General features: G+C 49.7%; 1 protein-coding gene across 1 annotated transcript in view; it reads left to right on the top strand.

Moving 5' to 3' along the window:
• The window catches only part of LOC122922561 (forkhead box protein H1-like), a gene marked incomplete at its 5' end in the record, with an annotated part of 45,990 nt that extends 27,351 nt beyond the window's left edge, over positions 1-18,639 (top strand). The window contains 3 exons of the mRNA XM_044273207.1: positions 15,182-15,294; positions 15,628-15,820; positions 18,636-18,639. Of these exons, the coding sequence (XP_044129142.1) occupies positions 15,182-15,294; positions 15,628-15,820; positions 18,636-18,639 (310 nt within the window). The remainder of the gene's footprint in view (positions 1-15,181; positions 15,295-15,627; positions 15,821-18,635) is intronic.
• Positions 18,640-19,037: the final 398 nt, after the last annotated feature.

Here is a 19,037-nt window from a genome sequence, read left to right as displayed (position 1 = left end):
CACAAAGAGGAGCATGCTGCGATTTTCACGCAACGCATAAGTGATGCGTGAAAATCACCGCTCGTGTGCACAGCCCCATAGAAATGAATGGGTCAGGATTCAGTGCGGGTGCAGTGCGTTCACCGCACGCATTGCACCCGCACGGAAAACTCGCCCGTGTGAAAGGGGCCTTAGAGGCCTGTATTAGACAAGAATGGGAGAGCATTCCTATTTCTAAACTGGAGAAACTGGTCTCCTCGGTGCCCAGACGTCTGGTGAGTGTTGTAAGAAGAAGGGGAGATGCCACACAGCGGGGAAAATGGCCTTGTCCCAACTTTTTGGGGATTTGTTGACACCACGAAATTCTGATTCAACATATTTTTCCCTTAAAATGGTACATTGTCTCAGTTTAAACTTTTGTTCCGTGATTTATGTTCTATTCTGAATAAAATATTAGAAGTTGGCGCCTCCACATCATTGCATCCAGTATTTATTCACGATTTGTATAGTGTCCCAACTTTTTTGGAATCCGGTTTGTAGTATTACTGTCATTGGGGTAGTAGTAGTAATACTGTGTATAGGGTGCAGTAGTATTACAGTGTATAGTAGTATTACTGTGCGGCAGGTGTACACATCTGGACAAAGCCTCTTTCATGGTGAGACACAGCAGGCATTGTCCCGGCAGGGAATGTCCGGAATGTGGTGTTGGGGCCCCTCACCTGTCATTACTGGGAATTGGTCTCTAATGACAGGGAGCAGCATAATGGGGGGGGGGGCTGAGCCGTTCCCAGATCTGTTCTAATGATCAGAAGAATGTGAGCGATCACTACATGGGATGAGCAGGTATATGGCCAGCATATCCTCCAGACAGACGGGGAGGAGGGGGGCATATAACACAGCGGAGCCCTCCAGGAGACCCCCATCACCCACACAGATTTCCAGTTCCGCTATATGCTGTGTATCCCGGCCATCATACTCTATTATATTACAATAAGTACAATGCTACACATCACCATGTCATACAGTATAGTATAATACTACATATTACCATGTAATGTAACATAATCTATATATAAAGGATGTATATATGTGTGTGGATGTATATGTATGTGTGTGTGTGTGTGTGTGTGTGTATATGTATGTGTGTGTGTGTGTGTGTGTGTGTGTGTGTGTGTATATATATATATATATATATGTGTATATGTGTATATGTTCCGTGATCACTCAAAAACGCAGCCATTGATTTCATCAACACTTGGTGTACACATCCCCTGCTACCTGGAGAGACATCTTGTGGGGGTCCTCCGCCCCTACACAGCAGCTGCATGGAGTCTGTTTGCTCAGACTGTTTTTGCTGCACACATTTTGCTCTGTAACTCAAAAACTCATCAATCAATTTCTACTAAACGTGGTAACATATCACTTACTATCTGGGAAAGAGTACTGTGGCGGTGAGATGCCGGTGCACAATGAGGTTCTGTCTGTTCTTTATGCACAACCAAACGACTGGACCGATCGTCACCAAATTCGGCACACAGGTGCATCAGGTGTCCGGGAAGGTTTTAGACCCGGTTTCAGCTCTCTAGGACGTACCGTTCCTGATATATTCCCAAAAAATGACCTGCATTAGCCAATAGAAGCCAGCAGGTCTTTCTCTTCATATCCCAACTGCCATACACACGGTCACATGACCCTTATCAGCCAATAGAAGCTCACAGGCCCTTAGTCTCCACATACACACAGCTTTACTCCAGGTTTCCATAACAACCCATCTTGTACAAAAAAAGAGCAAGGATTTAACAAGGTAAAAAAATCTCATTTTATTCAATATAAATCACATGATCATTACAGGTGAGACTCAAAAGGGACAGAACATGGAGACGGGGCCACAAAAGGGACAGAACATGGAGACGGGGCCACAAAAGGGACAGAACATGGAGACGGGGCCACAAAAGGGACAGAACATGGAGACGGGGCCACAAAAGGGACAGAACATGGAGACGGGGCCACAAAAGGGACAGAACATGGAGACGGGGCCACAAAAGGGACAGAACATGGAGACGGGGCCACAAAAGGGACAGAACATGGAGACGGGGCCACAAAAGGGACAGAACATGGAGACTGGGCCACAAAAGGGACAGAACATGGAGACTGGGCCACAAAAGGGACAGAACATGGAGACGGGGCCACAAAAGGGACCGAACATGGAGACGGGGCCATAAAAGGGACAGAACATGGAGACGGGGCCATAAAAGGGACAGAACATGGAGACGGGGCCATAAAAGGGACAGAACATGGAGACGGGGCCACAAAGGGCTCTACAATGTGGAGAATCACAATGGGGGGTAACGTGACCATATACAGCAGGTAAGAGACCATTGACAGAAGCTGTGAATATCGGAGTAGTGGCGGGTGCAATTGCTGTTCCCCGGTATTGAACAACTCCCCGACTCTTATTCACAGCGTCCAAGCAATGGGTACTGAAGGGTATAAATAGACGGTGCAATACTACTCCTAAAGATGTACCTCCTGACGAAACACGTGTCGAGGTTGAAGCAGTGGGGAAACCGTGTCACCATTTTCAGCAGCACCATCGGTAGGTAACATGGTATCTGGATTAGGGTGGGACTAGTGGCGGGCAGTTATTATTATGCCATCTTTAGGAGTAGTATTGCACTGTCCATTTATACCCTACAGTACCCATTGCTTGGACGCTGTGAATAAGAGTCGGGGAGTTGTTCAATACCAGGGAACAGCAATGGCACCTGCAGCTACTCCAATATTCACAGCTTCTGTCAATGGTCTGGTCCCTGCTGTATATGGTCACGTTACCCCCATTGTGATTCTCCACATTGTAGAGCCCTTTTGTGGCCCCGTCTCCATGTTCTGTCCCTTTTGTGGCCCCGTCTCCATGTTCTGTCCCTTTTGTGGCCCAGTCTCCATGTTCTGACCCTTTTGTGGGCCCGTCTCCATGTTCTGACCCTTTTGTGGCCCCGTCTCCATGTTCTGACCCTTTTGTGGCCCCGTCTCCATGTTCTGTCCCTTTTGTGGCCCCGTCTCCATGTTCTGTCCCTTTTGTGGCCCCGTCTCCATGTTCTGTCCCTTTTGTGGCCCCGTCTCCATGTTCTGTCCCTTTTGTGGCCCCGTCTCCATGTTCTGTCCCTTTTGTGGCCCCGTCTCCATGTTCTGACCCTTTTGTGGGCCCGTCTCCATGTTCTGACCCTTTTGTGGCCCCGTCTCCATGTTCTGTCCCTTTTGTGGCCCTGTCTCCATGCTCTGTCCCTTTTGTGGCCCCGTCTCCATGCTCTGACCCTTTTGTGGCCCCGTCTCCATGTTCTGTCCCTTTTGTGGCCCCGTCTCCATGTTCTGTCCCTTTTGTGGCCCCGTCTCCATGTTCTGACCCTTTTGTGGCCCCGTCTCCATGTTCTGACCCTTTTGTGGCCCCGTCTCCATGTTCTGACCCTTTTGTGGCCCCGTCTCCATGTTCTGACCCTTTTGTGGCCCCGTCTCCATGTTCTGTCCCTTTTGTGGCCCCGTCTCCATGTTCTGTCCCTTTTGTGGCCCCGTCTCCATGTTCTGTCCCTTTTGTGGCCCCGTCTCCATGTTCTGTCCCTTTTGTGGCCCCGTCTCCATGTTCTTACCCTTTTGTGGCCCCGTCTCCATGTTCTTACCCTTTTGTGGCCCCGTCTCCATGTTCTTACCCTTTTGTGGCCCCGTCTCCATGTTCTTACCCTTTTGTGGCCCCGTCTCCATGTTCTGACCCTTTTGTGGCCCTGTCTCCATGTTCTGACCCTTTTGAGTCTCACCTGTAATGATCATGTGATTTATATTAAATAAAATGAGATTTTTTCACCTTGTTAAATCCTTGCTCTTTTCTTTGTACACGTTGCAGTAGGTTGGGGAGCGAGGTTCGGTTTTTGGGTTATTGTAGGCTCTAACTCCAATAACAACCCGGCCATTTTTCTGCTGCAGGTCAGCTTTAGGCTTCAGCTACATGATGACACATAGGGCACAACTGCGCTGCTACATGTGTCGCGCAACATTGATGTCGCGCGACAATTCTTATAATGATAGTCTGTGGCGCGACAGTCGCAGAAAATCCATCTTGGATTAGCTGTACTCGCCTTCTCTGGTCGTCTTCCGTCCCTACGCTGTGTCCTGACACGTACAGTGTCAGGACCTAGTGCCTGTAGACACGGACTATGACCTGACTCTGTGCGGCGGGAGGAAGACCAGGAAGGGTAAGTGAATCTGCCAAGTGGCAGCGCCGTCTGGAGCTGGAGAGGTAAGTTTATTTATTTATTTATTTATTTTAAATGTCTGAGGGTCTGATCTGAGGCTGGGGGTCTGATGGTGGTCTGATCTGAGGCTGGGGGGGGGTCTGATGGTGGTCTGATCTGAGGCTAGGGGGGGTCTGATCTGACGCTGGGGAGTCTGATGGGGTCTGATCTGAGGCTGGGGGCCTATTGGAGGTCTTATCTGAGGCTAGGGGATCTGATGGTGTCTGATCTCAGGCTGGGGGATCTGATGGTGTCTGATCTCAGGCTGGGGGATCTGATGGTGTCTGATCTGAGGCTGGGGGGTCTGATGGTGGTCTGATCTGAGGCTAGGGGGTCTGATGGTGGTCTGATCTGAGGCTGGGGGGGGGGGGGGTCTGATGGTGGTCTGATCTGAGGCTGGGGGGTCTGATTGGGGTCTGATCTGAGGCTGGGGGGCCTATTGGAGGTCTTATCTGAGGCTGGGGGGCTGATGGGGGCTGATCTAAGGCTAGGGAGGGTCTGATGGTGATCTGATCTGAGGCTGGGGGGTCTGATGGTGGTCTGATCTGAGGCTAGCGAGGGTCTGATGGTGGTCTGATCTGAGGCTAGCGAGGGTCTGATGGTGGTCTGATCTGAGGCTAACGAGGGTCTGATGGTGGTCTGATCTGAGGCTAGCGAGGGTCTGATTGTGGTCAGATCTGAGACTGGGGGTCTGATTGTGGACTGATCGGAGACTGGGGGTCTGATTGTGGTCTGATCGGAGACTGGGGTCTGATTGTGGTCTCATCTGAGGCTGAGGGGGTCTGATAGAGGCTGATCTGAGGCTGGGGGGGGGGGGTCTGATTGGGGTATGATCTGAGGCTGGGGGGTCTGATTGGGGTCTGATCTGAGGCTGGGGGGTCTGATTGGGGTCTGATCTGAGGCTGGGGGGTCTGATTGGGGTCTGATCTGAGGCTGGGGGGTCTGATTGGGGTCTGATCTGAGGCTGGGGGGTCTGATTGGGGTCTGATCTGAGGCTGGGGGGTCTGATTGGGGTCTGATCTGAGGCTGGGGGGCCTATTGGAGGTCTTATCTGAGGCTGGGGGGGCTGATGGGGGCTGATCTAAGGCTAGGGAGGGTCTGATGGGGTTTGATCTGAGGTTGGGGGGGGGGGTCTGTGGGTCTGATCTGAGGCTGATGTAGCCTGGGGGGTCTGATAGGAGGCTGATGGAGGTGGGGGCAGATCTGAGGCTGAGAAAGGGACAAAGGCAGGGAGAGTGAAAGCTGGGTGAACCCCTCTGGACCCCCCTGGGATGAGCTTGGCTGCCATTAATGCCAAATAAAGAACTAAATATATAACATTCTCAACTTAAAAATTAGACTGCTACGTGTGGTCAAAATGGCGCCTGCACTATATGTAATATATATATATATATATATATATGTATATGTAGAGTGCAGGTGTTGTGCTGTTTCTTTCAAATTTAATTAATGCACTGTATTATTATATCTCCTTTTACTATGTTGTTTCTACGTATTGTTTCTCTGCTGCCATCTGCTGGCCGGAATTCGTATGCTGCACGCCTTGTTCCTTGTCTATAAAGTTTTTCTCGGATGGGCGTGGTTTTAGCAGCCTTGGTCCTTGTCACTTCCTGTAGCCATTTTCAGTGCTGCACTCCTTGTGACTGGAGACTCACACCTCGGCTTGTGAAGGCATCAGTTTTTGACCAGCAGTTGCCTCAGCAAAGACATCCACATGACAGCATCTACTGCATCCCTGTATTGTATAACGTATGTCACTGCTCTGGATCAAATAAACCCCCGTGTGATTGCATCCTCATGTCTACGTCTGGGTCCATCTAACCTGAGCATCTGCCGGTCCGGTCTGCTCCACTGCTTGGATACGAAGGTCGGACAGTCACAAGGTCATTATCAGTTACACCTTCATTCGCCTTCATGTGGGGACAGAACAGTCAAAAACTGCCTTAAAGCCTTATCCCCCAGTAAATACCCGTCTCAACGTCCAATGCCCGGCTACAGGTTCCCTCAGAGCCCAGCGCCACACTCAGGAACCTCCCCTGCAACAGGCCCACTCGCAGCAAATCTGCCCGGCAACAGTGCACGTCCCACAAGCCCCAGGGGAAGCACGGCGTGTCCGCAGTAGATATACTCTCGCCTGGAAGTCCTCCACTACTCACCAAGACACTTTCTACATCCTATATTAACCCTTGCTCGCATGATATAGGAACTGTTCACGCACGCGGGGCCTCCCTCAACCCCGCAATTCACTCAAAATACTTTAGGAACCTCATCAGGGTGCCTCATCTGAGCCGCACGGCAATTTTCAGCCCCCAATTCGAAAGTTCATTTTCTTAAAGAGACAGCGCACCTTAAATCAAAATGGCCGAAAAGGACCTCGTACAGTTCCCCAGTGATGAAACAAAGCAAATGCAACCTGATACTGATCATTATGAAGAGCTGGAGGTAGAATCCACACTTCCAGCAGACCAAGTCACGCGACCAAGGCGCTCTCTCAAACCAACTATAAAGATCACGGAAAATTATCACACCAGGAAAGATGAGCTATGTGACAACCTGGAAGAGCTATGGGAACGAGTTTCCTCCCTCATATCAGGACTTAAGTCCTCCTCAGGCGATGCCACCAGTTTAAAAGTTGCCGTCGGGCGGCTGAACTCAGCCCATGAAAGATACAAGAGACTGTCCACAAGGTATATAACCTTTCTAAAAGACTCTAATATAGAAGAAGCCCCATCAGAATTGTGCAAGGCAGAATCAATAGACAGACAAAGAGACGCCATGGTGCTGGACGCTAAAGATAAAGTGGAACTCCGCATCTCTCATTTGCAAGAAACTAGATCACACAGGTCGCATTCATCCAAACATTCCTCGCGGTCCTACAGATCATCATGCTCTAGAAGCTCCGCCCTGAGCGACAGATTACTAGAGGCCCGCATAAATGCAGAGCAATCCAAAGTGAGGCGTTCCTTCACCGAAAAAGAAGTCCTTGCGAGGGCAGAAGCACAGACAGCGGCCAAGAGGGCTGAAGCGGAGGCGGCAGCCAAGAGGGCTGAAGCGGAGGCGGCGGCCAAGAGGGCTGAAGCGGAGGCGGCGGCCAAGAGGGCTGAAGCAGAGGCGGCAGCCAAGAGGGCTGAAGCGGAGGCGGCGGCCAAGAGGGCTGAAGCGGAGGCGGCGGCCAAGAGGGCTGAAGCGGAGGCGGCGGCCAAGAGGGCTGAAGCGGAGGCGGCGGCCAAGAGGGCTGAAGCAGAGGCGGCAGCCAAGAGGGCTGAAGCGGAGGCGGCGGCCAAGAGGGCTGAAGCGGAGGCGGCGGCCAAGAGGGCTGAAGCGGAGGCGGCGGCCAAGAGGGCTGAAGCGGAGGCGGCGGCCAAGAGGGCTGAAGCGGAGGCGGCGGCCAAGAGGGCTGAAGCGGAGGCGGCGGCCAAGAGGGCTGAAGCGGAGGCAGAAGCCAAGAGGGCAGAAGCGGAGGTAGAAGCCAAGAGGGCAGAAGCAGAGGCTCGAATAAAGATCCTTGAATCAGAGAGGGAAGAGGAAATTGCATTAGCAAAAGTAAGACTACTTGAGCAAGCATTGAGCCAAGGCCTTGATTCAGTGGCCCAGATTCAAGAAGCACTTGCGCGGGAACAAGTGTGATTTGCGCCACGCAAGTACTGATTTGCTCCTATGCAAATTTGCGGCTGATTCTGTAAACCAGTTAAGCCTGAAATGCGGCCATTTTCCCGCGCACGCAGCCTAGCTGTTCCTGCGCAATTTTCGTGCAATTTTGCGCGGGGTGTAAGTTGCGCCTTCATGGAATTCCCTCAGCGAATATGCAAATTAGGTACTGCCGATGATTCAGAAACATGCGCGTGTGATGCGCATCTTGCAAGCTTTTTTCCCTGGGCAAACTTGCTCCTGTTAAAAGCAGGGGCAAGTTAGCAAAAGATGGCCAAATGTCATCTGAAGGAGCGCGCAACTTCAGCAGCACCTAGACAGACGATCTGAACAAGCAGAGCACCCACATTTTCGGGACCTCACATCTGTGCACCAACATGCCAGGGGCAGCTATGGTTCTTGATATTCTATTGACTGAGCCGACTCGTAGGAGGGCACGGGAGAGGATTTACAGAGGGCGCTACAACCTTTTTCAGATGACTGATACTGAGGTGTATCGCATGTGTCGCTTTAGCCCTGAAGTCATCCTTGAGTTGGTAACAATCCTGCAGGATGACATCAGCAGCCCGACCCATCGGGGACAGGCAGTGCAGCCACTGGTGAAGGTAGTGGCAACCCTTCATTTTTTGGCAACTGGCTCATTTCAGCGCACAGGTGGAGTGGTGGCGGGGATGTCCCAATCCAGCATGAGCAGGTGTGTGCACCAAGTGATCCCTGCAATACTCAGACGAATGGGCACACAATTTATCAAACCAACCACGGCTGACGTGCGGCAGAAGGCAATCAGTGATTTTTATTTATTAGCCAGATTTCCACGCACTGTGGGTGCAATAGATTGTACCCATGTGGCACTACGCCCCCCCCCCCCCCCCCCCGGCACCTCGAGCATATCTACTGCAACAGGAAACATTGGCATTCGATAAATGTGCAGATGATTGTGGATGCACATGGCCTCATATGGCATGTCCGTGCCAAACACCCAGGGTCAAGCCATGACAGTTTTATTTACCGACACAGCCCCATCCCAACCGAGTTTGACCAGAACATGTATGGAGACAGCTGGCTGATTGGTGAGTGACATGGGTGTCAGGTATGACTGCCCCCCCCCCCCCCCCATGATGCACACATCACAAGGGGCACATGCACGACTAACATCCTCCTGTCTTTTCCCTTCCAGGTGACTCTGCCTATGCCCTGGGACCTCACATGATGACCCCATTTCGTAACCCTCAAACACCAGGAGAGGAAAGATATAACGAAGCCCATGCACGTACCCGTGCGGTGGTGGAGCGCACATTTGGCATCCTTAAATCTCGATTCAGATGTCTGGATAAATCAGGGGGGACCCTATTGTATTCACCCAACTTTGTATGCCAAATCGTAGGGGCATGTAGTATTCTCCACAATTTAGCTCAAAGAAGGGGCATGCACATTGAGCTACGCAATGACCTTACCCCCGAACCACGCAACCCCCCCCCCCCCCCCCCCCAAGAAACACTACCGGATCTTCTGAGGGAAGAGCAATCCGGAATGGTCTTGTGGAACGTCTCTTTGCACATTAAACACACCCTGATCTTGTCACAAGTATAATGCATGTATGTACACCACTGTAGTCCCTAGCACACACCCGACACATGCACCCCCAATTGGATTAGACCCAACAATACCCCATGGTATTAGGGAGCAGCAACGCCGCGTCAAGGCTCCAATTATGTTGCTGTCCATTCATACACCTTTCACATGGCAGAGGGTGACACCCCTTTTCCAGCAGGAGTGCCACCCCCCCCCCCCCCATTCACACACCAGTCACACTGTAGTATACACTCCTCACCGTGTGTAGGGACTACAAATAAATCTAAAAACTCATATCCTGAGCATATAAAAAAAAAATAATCTCATACCCTGAGCATATCGAAAAATAATAAAAAAAATCATATTGTGTTGAGCAAAAAAATGTAGACATAAAATTATTTTTTTGTTTTTTTCTTTGGGCCAAGGGTGCCCCGGCTCTGGCTCCTCAATCTCCGTGGTGCGGAGGAGGCATTGGGTGGGGATGGAGGGGTGGGGGGAGGAGGGGGGGGAGGAGCATCAACCCCTACTTCCACACTCCTTGCAGGTGGTGGCTGCATGCCCTCCATGGCGTTGGCCAGGCGGGCAAGGATGGTGTTGGTCTGGGCCAACATCCGCATTTGGCGGGTGGTGGTATCCCGCTGATGCCGGCGGGTAACTCTCGCCTCCTCCTGCACTGCAGCGGTGTTGGCCTGCACAGCAGCGGTATTGGCCTCCACCGCAGCTGTCATCCTGCTTAACAAAGCTGGTGTGGTCTCCAGAGCCACCAAGCAGGTGACTATGGCCTTAGAGTTGCCACTAATTTCCCCCAGGCTCTGTGCCACATGTTTGTCCCGGTCCTCATGCAGGGTGAGGGCATGCTGCATAGAGGTGGAGGTGGATGCCATGCTGTCCGCCAGACGACGCACCTCTCCCACCATGGCCCCTATATGGCGGGTCTGCAGGGCCTGCTCCTCCAGCAGACCGTCACGGAGGCTGGAGGATATATGCCTCGTTTTGGACAGAGCCTTCCTGGGAGGAGAGGCTCGGCCACGGACAGAGGGAGAAGGGGAGGGGTCCACAAGGGAGGGGCTTGCCCTGGAGGGGGATGACGTGCTGGGCGGGGGGGTGGTGGGTTGCACAGGGATGGTGGTATCCTCCTGGAGGGAGCCAGAGTCCTCCTGGATGAGGAAAAAGGAATCCTCCTCCAATACCACTTGCTCCTCCATACTTGGCCCCGGTATGATCTCCTCCTGGACCAGCATAGCCAGAATGTCCATGGGGCCTGACTGGACCCCTGGCTCTGGTCTGGATGGGCTGGGTCGAGCCGCAGCCGAAGACGGCCCAGCTTCTTCTTCCTCATCACCACCTGTGGATGACACCAAAACGACATATTTTGCTGGTGCAACACACTTCTCATATGTTCACTTGTACCCCCTCCCATGATGCACAGCAGATATGAAAGAAAAATAACTTACCAGTCCCCAAGTTCCCAACAGTGGAGTCGTACCCTTCAAGTCCCTCCACCTGCTCCTGCACGAACGTTTGTGCAATAAGCTGCTCCTCCTGATTGAGCCGGATCATACATCGCGGACCACCTCCCGTGCCACCGGTATGCTTCCTGATAAGAGCCAGTTTTTCACGGACCCTGCGCCTCATATCATTTAATTTCTTCTGGATGTCATCCCAGGTACGCACTTCATTACCCAGGGCATTGATGTCCAGGGCAATGGCTTCATATATAGCCCTCCTTTGGGCAATGGTGGTGTTTGCCCGCTGGGCACCATATAGGACTTCCTTATGCTGCTGGAGTGCAGCAATCAGGATGTCCATCTCTGCAGCCACAAAGTTGGCCTTCCTTATTTTGGTCCCTTTGGGAGGTGCCATGTCTTGCAAAAGGGCTGAATTTCCTTGCTCGGGGGGGGGTAGGAAAAAGCAGGATGAAATTCAGCAAAGAACCTGCGCAAGTCTGCTCCTATTTATTTGCTCAGTGCAAGCAGCTGAGCAGGATTTGCCCTGAAATTATGCTAGCAAACCTCTGCTGAGCCGAAAATTCCTCATTTACATAGGGGCACACCCACTTTGACTTGCACGGCCTTGCGCCCTCAGCTTTGCCTTAAACAGGAGCAAATTAAATGAACAAACGATTCCTGAATCAGGTGGCAATTTGGCAAAATTGCTCCAGCGCAGAGAAATTCAGCTGAGCGGCTCAGGTGTAAGTAATGGGCAAATCTACCTGAATCTGGGCCAGTCTGTTTACCACCAGAGGAGATAGACGATCCAGTTGATCGGACCAGCGACTATGTACTGAAACAGTTATCTGCACCACCCCCAGTGTGCAGTACTGTCCAAGCCAATAACACTGAAACCTCCAAGCCAGCTCTACCCACAGTGCCAGCGATACCCACAGCACCTGAGCAACCCAATAACAGTTGCCCAGGCGCGCCCTCTCAAGGGCATTTATTACAGCAAGATGGCTACCAGGTGTTTCCTGGCCTACCTCCACAGCTCAAGCGGCAGTCATCAGAATCTACAGAGGCTAGACCACAGCTCAACCCTGCAGCAACATCATTCTACCCGGAAGCATCTTACCCTTTCACGCCACACAGCCTATACGCCCCAGGGGCATCACAAGTTGTCATGGCAACAAGCAGTGAGAGATCAGATATGTCTGAGTTTGCCAGGTTTATGGTGAGCAGAGAGCTAATTAACACCAGTCTCTCAAAATTTGATGACCGTGCGGAGAGCTACAGAGCCTGGAAGGCAACCTTCAAAGCTGCCATCGCCAACCTCAACCTAACTGCAGAGCAGGAGCTCGACCTCTTGATCAACTGGCTGGGCCCAGGCTCCACAAATCGCATCAAGAGCCTTAGAACTGTCTATGTGGGACATGGAGAAGCAGGTCTCGCTGCAGCCTGGCAAAGACTCGAACGCACCTTTGGCAGTGCAGAAGCAATAGAGAAGGCACTATTCAGGAGACTGCAGAACGTTCCCAAGATCAGTCTCAAGGATGTCCACAAGCTTCAGGATTTAAGTGATTTGCTCATGGAACTGGAGCTCGCCAAAAGACATCCTCGTCTGTCCGGGCTGTGCTACCTGGATACTGCCCATGGGGTGAACCCAATTGTCGTGAAGCTACCATACAGCCTGCAAGAGAAGTGGGCGGCATCCGTCTCAAGGTACAAAAGAGTGCATGACGTCACTTTTCCCCCATTTATTCATTTCTGTAGGTTCATCGACGAACAGTCCCAGATGAGGAATGACCCCAGCCTCGACTTCCTGGAGTTCAATACTACAGCTTCAGTGACACCATCATCAAGGTATGAAAGTATTGTGCATAAACACAGAGACTTTAAGAGCAGCGTGAATGTTAGGAAGACTAACCTACCATCATCTGCAGTACCCACTGGTAAACAGTACACTACCTCATCAGGAGACAAGGCCTTCAATCGTGAATGCCCCATTCATAAAAAACCACACTCACTAAACAAATGCAGAGGATTTAGATCCAAAACCATACAGGAGCGCAAGAAAGTCCTCACCGAGCTTGGGGTATGTTTCAGGTGCTGCGCTTCATTGGAGCACATGGCTAAGGACTGTAAATCCATTATCAAGTGTGAGGAGTGTCATAGTGAAAGACACGCCTCAGCTATGCACCCAACTCCACTCACAAGGGATTCACCGGCTGCTGTCACCACCAGTCCCGCTCCAAGTCACGGCGGGGAGCCCCAAAATAATGCCAACACAGCCACTGCTGTTTCCTGCTCATGCTTGGACGTATGTGGGGAGGGCCAGAGTGAGAAATGTTGTGCCCGCATATGCCTAATCAAGGTCTACCCGGAGGGGCTACCAGAAAAGGCAGTAAAAATGTATGCCATCATTGATGACCAAAGTAACCGCTCCCTAGCAGGACCTAAATTCTTTGAAGCCTTTGGAATAAAGGGACCGTCAGAACCCTACATCTTAAACACCTGCTCGGGTCGCATAGAGACTAGCGGCAGGAGGGCACAAGGATTCATCGCTTGTTCCGTCAGTTGGAATACAGAAATACCTCTACCGACGCTGATCGAATGCGATCAAATACCCAACCATAGGGATGAAATTCCTACCCCGGAAGCTGCATTTCACCAACCACACCTAAGGCACCTAGCCAACGTTATCCCACCTATGGACAACAACGCCGAGATTCTACTCCTGCTTGGCAGAGACAATCTAAGGGTACACAAGGTGCGTCAACAGTGTAATGGTCCCGACTATGCACCATACGCCCAGAGACTGGACCTGGGATGGGTAGTCATAGGAAATGTATGCTTGGATCAACCAAGAATCCACTCTTTCAAAACGTACGTGCGTGGAGATGGACGCACAACTTGCATTAAGCCTTGCCCTCATCACTACGAGGTGAAAGAGAAGCCTCCAGACCTCATACAACCACCTGACGACATTCCTCCCTTCTTTGCCGACAACTTGGGAAGATTAATCTTTCACACAAGCAAGGACGATGATAAAGTAGCTTTGTCAGTAGAAGACAGAGAATTTATCAAGATAATGGACAATGAGTTCCTTAAAGACGAAACCAATCACTGGGTTTCTCCATTACCCTTCCGAGCTACCAGGGTGAGACTCCCGAACAATAGGGAACAAGCTCTGTCTAGATTTAACTCTCTTCAGCGTACCATGAACAGTAAGCCTGAGATGAGAGAACACATTGTTGCCTTTATCAACAAAATATTCCGCAACAAACATGCAGAACCAGCTCCGCCCTTAGGGAAGAACGACGAGTGCTGGTACTTGCCTTCATTTGGAGTGTATCACCCACGGAAACCTAATCAAATTAGGGTTGTTTTCGACTCAAGCGCCAAACATCAAGGTGTATCTCTTAATGATGTCCTTCTCACAGGTCCTAATCTGACGAATAACCTAGTTGGAGTGCTGATGAGGTTCAGAAAGGAGCTTGTTGCCATCACCGCCGACATTGAACAGATGTTCCACTGTTTCGTAGTCAGAGAGGACCACCGGAATTTCCTCAGGTTTCTGTGGTACAAGAATAATGACACCAACGCAGAGATGGCAGAGTATCGAATGAGGGTACACGTATTTGGAAACAGCCCTTCACCTGCCGTGGCAACTTACGGCCTTCGTCGAACTGCATTAGAGGGAGAATCCGAGTACGGTAAAGACGCCAGAGACTTTGTAGAAAAGGACTTCTACGTAGACGATGGACTCAAATCACTACCGACTGAAGAAGCGGCCATCGATCTGCTCAAAAGGACTCAAAGTATGTTGTACCAAGCTAAACTTAGACTACACAAAATTGCTTCGAACAGCCTGGCCGTTATGAGGGCCTTCGAATCAGGTGATCATGCACCAGGATTCAAGGACATTAACTTGGGACTGGACAGTCCACCTGTGCAGAGGAGCTTGGGCCTCAGATGGGATCTCTCTGCTGACTCCTTCGGTTTTCAGATAAGTTGCGCAGACAAGCCATTTACAAAACGAGGTGTCCTATCAGTGGTAAACAGCCTATTTGATCCACTGGGATTTGTAGCGCCCATCACCATACAAGGTAAATCTCTACTGAGACAGTTTTCTGAAACAGTCAAGGATTGGGATACCCCACTTCCCTCTGAGAAAGAGCAAAAATGGGAAGCCTGGAAGCGATCCTTATGTGCCTTGGATGAGATCCACATCCCGAGATGCTATGTTAAAACCTCACTTTCCTCTAGCATAAAGAAAGAACTCCATGTGTTCTCAGACGCCTCCACGGAGGCCATCGCAGCGGTTGCCTATCTGAAGGTGACAGAACCCAACAACCAAAATCACGTTGGATTCGTCTTTGGTAAGGCTAAGTTAGCCCCTAAGCCTGATCATACTATTCCCAGACTGGAACTTTGTGGGACTGTGTTGGCAGTGGAGATTGCGGATTTCATACAACAAGAACTGGGTGTCGACATAGCTGAAGTCCAGTATTACACCGACAGTAAAGTCGTTTTGGGTTACATCCACAACCGGACCAAGCGATTTTATGTGTACATTAGTAACCGCATAGAGAGAATCAGGAGATCCTCCAAACCTGAACAATGGCACTATGTACCATCCGAACTTAATCCAGCAGATCACGCCACTAGACCTATGTCTATAGGTTCTTTTATTAACTCTACTTGGCTTACAGGTCCAGAGTTTCTGCTTGGAGAGGTGGACGAATGTGTACAGGAAGCTTTCAGCATCCAGGATCCGGATAATGATCCAGAAATCCGCGCTGAAGTTAGTGCGTTAGTCACTGGAACAAAGCAAACCGCCAGCTTCGGTTGTCAGCGCTTCGAGCGTTTCTCCAGCTGGATGAGACTCGTCAGAACTATTGCAAGGTTAGTGCACATTGCAAGATGTTATCATAATACTCACCAAGATAAAGATTGTCATGGTTGGCATGCCTGCCATAAACCCTTCTCTGCTGAGAACATCTCTCATAGTGAGTACCTCATAATACGTCACGTCCAGCAGGAAAATTTCAACATAGAATGGAAGTGCTTGTACAACAAACAGCAGATTCCTTTAAAAAGTCCTCTCGCCAACTTAAATCCAGTTATCGACAATTTTGGCTTGCTGAGAGTTGGTGGTCGTTTGAATCAAGCCCACCTGGGAATTGCAGAACAAAATCCTCTCATCATTCCCAGCAAACATCATATCACCATCTTGCTAATCCGTCACTACCACGAAAGGGCCGAACACCAAGGCAGGCAAATTACTGAGGGCAAATTACAGTCTGCAGGCCTTTGGATTATAGGTATGAAAAAACGTGTGGCCCAAGTACTGCATCAGTGTGTGCACTGTCGTAAAGCAAGAGGAAAACAACTACACCAACAAATGGCCGACTTGCCTGCAGATAGACTATGTACAGAGCCGCCTTTCACCTATGTTGGCCTAGATGTCTTTGGGCCATGGATGGTATCCGCACGCAGGACCCGCGGCGGTCACGCAAACAGTAAGCGTTGGGCCGTACTATTTACTTGCATGAGTGTGCGAGCAGTTCACATAGAGGTGATAGAATCTATGGACACATCCAGCCTTATTAATGCCTTAAGACGGTTCTTTGCAATCAGAGGACCAGTAAAACAATTGAGGTCTGACCAGGGAAGCAACTTCATTGGAGCCTGTAGAGAACTTAACATCGACACCAAGTCCATTCAAGATCAGTTGGCGGAAAAGGGTTGCACCTGGATTTTCAACCCTCCTCATAGTTCCCACATGGGGGGCTCTTGGGAGAGAATGATCGGCATCTCACGCAACATCTTAAATTCTATGTTGATGGATGTAAACTCGTCTAGACTCACACATGAGACTCTAGTTACTCTCCTCGCTCAAGTTTCAGCCATTATCAATTCAAGACCCCTTGTGCCAGTGTCTATGGATCCTGATCCATTCTGACTCCGGCTATTCTACTTACCCAAAAAACTGAGAGTACGCTTATTCCTAGTGGAGAATTCACTCATGCGAACATCTATCAAAAACACTGGAAACGTGTACAATATCTAGCAGATTACTTCTGGAACAGGTGGCGAAAGGAGTACCTCAGTGTTCTTCAAGGAAGAAGAAAATGGCAACACCACAAACCAAACTTGAAGGAAGGAGACCTTGTATTGATGAAAGAGCAACAAACCGAAAGGATTGACTGGCCTGTTGGGCTAATTTCAAAGGTTTTCCCTAGCAAGGATGGTAAGGTCCGGAAGGTGGAGTTGAAGATCTTCAGGAAAGGCGAGCTTAAAACGTTCTCAAGACCAATCAATGAACTCATCTTAATACTACCCATCGAGAACGTCCCTGACGGGTGAACAGGACTGTATTTAGCTTCGCAGATCTTCTCCATTCCAAGTTGAAAACAGGACTATCTATGTTTTGCATTCTAACATGTTTTTTTTACAGGTTGTTTATATTTTATGGACATTCGTCATAGTGAAATCCCCAAAGTGAATTTCAGACGGGGTGTTGTGCTGTTTCTTTCAAATTTAATTAATGCACTGTATTATTATATCTCCTTTTACTATGTTGTTTCTACGTATTGTTTCTCTGCTGCCATCTGCTGGCCGGAATTTGTATGCTGCACGCCTTGTTCCTTATCTATAAAGTTTTTCTCTGCTGGGCGTGGTTTTAGCAGCCTTGGTTCTTGTCACTTCCTGTAGCCATTTTCAGTGCTGCACTCCTTGTGACTAGAGACTCACACCTTGGCTTGTGAAGGCATCAGTTTTTGACCAGCAGTTGCTTCAGCAGTTGCCTCAGCAAAGACATCCACATCACAGCATCTACTGCATCACTGTATGTCACTGCTTTGGATCAAATAAACCCACGTTTGATTGCATCCTCATGTCTGCGTCTGGGTCCATCTAACCTGAGCATCTGCCGGTCCGGTCTGCTCCACTGCTTGGATACGAAGGTAGGACAGTCACAAGGTCATTATCAGTTACACCTTCATTCGCCTTCATGTGGGGACAGAACAGGTGTCATTTTATGCTGCAAAAATACAGCGCTCTAGATTTTTTTAATTGAAGTGCCGTTTCTGTAACTGACCCCTGATTCACACAGCAGTCAAATGTTAGAGTTGAGAATGGGGAGAATTGTGTACGGCCCCCGAACGATGTTACAAATATCCGAATGGCCCTCGTCAGCAAAAAGGTTCCCCGCCCCTGGTATAGCGGGGCGACGGATAGAGGGGCCTGGCTGCAGCATTTAGGACAGACTGAAGGGGGGAGAGCGGTGAGTAACGAATCACAGGAGTAAGACTAGCATGAATCAAGGCAGCAATAAGAGTGTGGGCCGAGTCTACCGTAAGAAAAGGGAGGATTCGGGAGAGCAAGTGCTTGGATATACAGTATACATACACCAGCTGTATACACACATTATATACACACCATATATATATATACATACACTAGGTATATACAGTATACACACATATATACACCATATATACAGTATACACACATTATATACACACCATATATACATACACTAGGTATATACAGTATACACACATATATACACCATATATACAGTATACACACACCATATATACATACACTAGGTCTATACAATATACACATTATACACTACTCACAAAAAGTGTGGGATATTTGGCTTGTGGGTGAAATTTCAGGATGAACCTAAAATGCCCTCTGTCCTTTACAGGTGAATTTAATGGGACCTTCTCTAACCTTCTGGATGCACATGTCCAACTGTTCAGTGTTTCAGTTCTTTTTGTACAACTTGCTGTTCTCTAACAACAGCTTAACGGTAATATTCACACCTGGTGTTTGATCCGTGAATCGGCCCAAAATTTCCTACTTTAATTACAATTGGTATTAAACAGTCCTCCTCATCATGCTGCACAGATTGTGACATCATGAGACCAAGACGACACCTAACAATTGATGAACAGTACCTTGCCATTGTGAGGCTTCAAGCAGGATGTTCTCAGATGGAAGTGGCCCCTGAGCTTACAGTGTCACAGTGTGTCATCAGCAGGTTGTATCAGAGATACAGAGACTGGAAGTCACAGAAAGGCAGAGAAGAGGACATCTATTGGCCACA

Source organism: Bufo gargarizans, unplaced genomic scaffold (assembly GCF_014858855.1).
Source record: "Bufo gargarizans isolate SCDJY-AF-19 unplaced genomic scaffold, ASM1485885v1 fragScaff_scaffold_474_pilon, whole genome shotgun sequence".
In the NCBI taxonomy this organism is placed as follows: Eukaryota; Metazoa; Chordata; class Amphibia; order Anura; family Bufonidae; genus Bufo; species Bufo gargarizans.
The sequence above is the reverse complement of the archived record's forward strand: the minus strand, read 5'-3'. Positions and strand labels throughout refer to the sequence as shown.